The sequence below is a fragment of the Apteryx rowi genome, unplaced genomic scaffold (genome assembly GCF_003343035.1).
Source record: "Apteryx rowi isolate R43461 unplaced genomic scaffold, aptRow1 scaffold_228, whole genome shotgun sequence".
Classification (NCBI taxonomy): Eukaryota; Metazoa; Chordata; class Aves; order Apterygiformes; family Apterygidae; genus Apteryx; species Apteryx rowi.
Genome location: NW_020448619.1, coordinates 1,274,273 through 1,277,095, shown reverse-complemented (window position 1 = coordinate 1,277,095; position 2,823 = coordinate 1,274,273). Strand labels below are relative to the sequence as shown.

General features: G+C 52.0%; 1 protein-coding gene across 6 annotated transcripts in view; it reads left to right on the top strand.

The window, feature by feature from the left end:
- Positions 1-409: 409 nt before the first annotated feature.
- USF3 (upstream transcription factor family member 3) overlaps positions 410-2,823 on the top strand; it is a 31,716-nt gene continuing 29,302 nt past the window's right edge. For 4 of the 6 annotated variants that reach the window (XM_026065451.1, XM_026065452.1, XM_026065458.1 and 1 more), the window contains exon 1: positions 422-491. Coding sequence is in view for 1 of the 6 variants with exons in the window: in XM_026065450.1 (XP_025921235.1) it covers positions 444-491 (48 nt within the window). In the remaining 5 variants the exon portion in view is untranslated. The other 2 variants (XM_026065450.1, XM_026065457.1) reach the window with 2 other exon arrangements.

Here is a 2,823-nt window from a genome sequence, read left to right as displayed (position 1 = left end):
CTTCCGGCGGGGGCGGGGCGAATAGGGGCGGGTGGGCGGAGCCTCCCGCGGGCGTCCCTCCTCCGCGCTACAGCCCCTTCGCCGAGCTGCGGCTGCTTCTCCTTTAATAATTTCCGCCCTCTTTGGCCACACCCCCCTTAGCTCTCATTGGCCTATCGAGATGCCGATCCCGGGCCGTTCCTATTTCGGCCACCTTAACTTGTTGACGGTGCGCACGCCAGTCTCAGCGTCGCCGCCGTCTGATTGGGCCCCCCTGCTAATGTTTGTGGTGGCGATTGGCCCGTCGCGGCTCCGCTCCGCCCTGTCCCGGTGTGCCCGCCTTCCCGGCTTCAGAATTTCTGATTGGCCTAGAGGGCTCAACCCGTGCCATCGGATTGGCTGCTCCAGGCCGCGTGCATGAGCAGCAGGGTACGCTGCGGTGACACGGGGTGCCCTCTCGGAGGATGGTCCCTGCTGTGGGGCTGCCGCTGCTGAGCCCGCCCTGCCCCGCCGTGAGTGCCGCGGCGGCGCGGGGGTGGGCGTGCTGCCCGCGCTTGGAGCCGGGGCGGGAGGGGCGGCACTGCGAGCGGCCCGGGGCTGGGGCCGGGGCGGAGGGGGCGCGTGCCGGGGCTGCCCCTCCCCCTCGGGCCCCCGGCGCGGACGTTGCCTCGGCGAGGCGGGCGCCAACGGACGCGCCCCGCGCGCGCCGCCGTCGCCACGGCGACGGGCCGAACCCCGCGCGCGCGGGGCCGCGGGCCCTTCCTCTGCTAGCACTGGCTCCGGGACGGGGAGGGGCGGCCCCGGGCGACCGGTGTCCTCGCGCGGCCCTGCTCGCCCCCGCCGCAGCCTGGGGCGCCGGTGGCGGAGCCGCGGTGGGGACCTTTGTCCGCCCGCACCTGCGAGCGGGGCCGCCGCCTTCCGGGGCGCCGGGGCCGCGCGGCCCTCTGCAGGGCCGGTGCTCGCTTCCCCTTACGTGCTTGTGCAAGCACCGGTGTGCTCGTGGCTCGGCTGTTGCTTTGGAGAAGTTTTGTCGCTTTTGCCTTGGCGGTGGTCCGCTTCATGTCGCCTCCCCTGCCGTATGGATACGGTCTTGGAGTGCTGTAGCGCATATGACTGGGGAAAGCGTAAAAATGAAGGCTCCCAAGATTTGGAGGGTTGAATTTCTTATCGTTGGATAAAACGAGTGGAGACAGTGAGCCACAAAACGCTATTTAGAGAGTTACTTATGGACGGGGTGAAAAGTTGGCACTGTTTCTCAACTGCAATGTCTTTTCAGCGTTGTCAAGAGTAGAGTATGTGCTGTGCATCATCTTTGTGCTCTCTTTGCATGAGAACTCAAGCTGGAAATTACTCGACTTCAGACTACTGTGCAAAAGCCTTTTTTTTTTATTTTACGTTCAGTCCCTGGAAACCAGCTCTTCCTGTGGGGTCTGTTTTCAGCCTGGCTTCTGAAGGAAAGGCAGCTTACGGACATGCTCTGTCTATTGCTTCTCCACGCAGTAATTTTAGCTCTCTGGCCAATTTTAATCAAATTTGCTAGTGATGGAGATCTTAAGGAGATTGAAAGTCTTTGTTTCATGAAAATCAACACCTGGCAAATGTAAAAGATCTAAATTTTTGTTCATAGTGAGGGCAGGACACGTAGACTTCAGCTCTTTGTTCAGTCTTTGTGACAGCACAGGTGTACTAAGTCTGTCAGCATACACATGGCTTGAATACAGCCATAGAGCACGGTGCTGTTTGTCCAGGAAAGTTTGTAGGGAAGAGGAAGGATCCCTCTCAAAAAGAGGGGAAGAGTGAAGTGATAAGTCACTAGCCATAAATATGTAGAAAATCACACTTCTTTGCTTTTCATATAATAGATTGGCTTTCTATTATATTTCACCCAGACACAAGATTATTAGAAACATTAAGCAAAGATAACTTTGTGATGGCACACAAATTCAAGTAGTGTAAGAGCCCCGGTTGAAAGCATGATTTTAATTTTGCTTTTTCATATATGCATTGGAGTGATTTTAGTTATGTGATTATATAGCGGTCTAACAAACTGCAGGATATTGTTTGTCACTCACATGAATTATGTGCGATAGTCAGACAAATAAGATGGAAGAAAATATTGGGGAATGGTGACTTTTTTTTAAAGGATTTAGAATAGAACTTTACTTCCAACTTTCAGTTATTGACTTAATAATGAACCATAGGTATATTTTGGGGTCAAATGCATTTGACAACTGGAAATATAGTCATCACTTAATGGAACTAAACTTAGAAAGTGCTGATGGACTATGTAGATTTTCAATGATTTTAATCTGCGTATATTTGAAACAACATACCAGATATGTTAAGCAGCATGAGTATAGATACAGTCTATGGAGTAGCTGGATGTTACTTATTCCTTAAGAGACTTAGTAAGGTTATAGACACATGGGAAGATTAGAAGTAGATGAAAAGTGGCAGTGGTGGCTGGAAGAGCTGTGAAGGAGGAATTAGGTTGTGAGTACTTGATTATGGCTTTGCTGCTTTGATTCCTGGTTTTCCCAGTAGTTAATGTTCCCAAGAGCTGACCAGGAACAGGTCGAAATGATTGTCAGGTAAGTGTCATTGTGATAAGTGTACAGCTTGCACCTGCTGCGTGCAGCATGTACTCTGCATTCATAGTTGCACTTCAGTCTTAGTCTGAAATTTCAAAGATGGCTTATGAGCAAGAAAAAGGGGAAAATTTGACAAAAGTGTTCTGCTGACACCACTGGCTAAGCTACTCCAGCGTTTTGACCTTGTCTCTTGTTGGGCAAATATCGCTAGTAGTTCCTACTTTTTTGTGTTTTTGGAATTAAAGAGCTACTT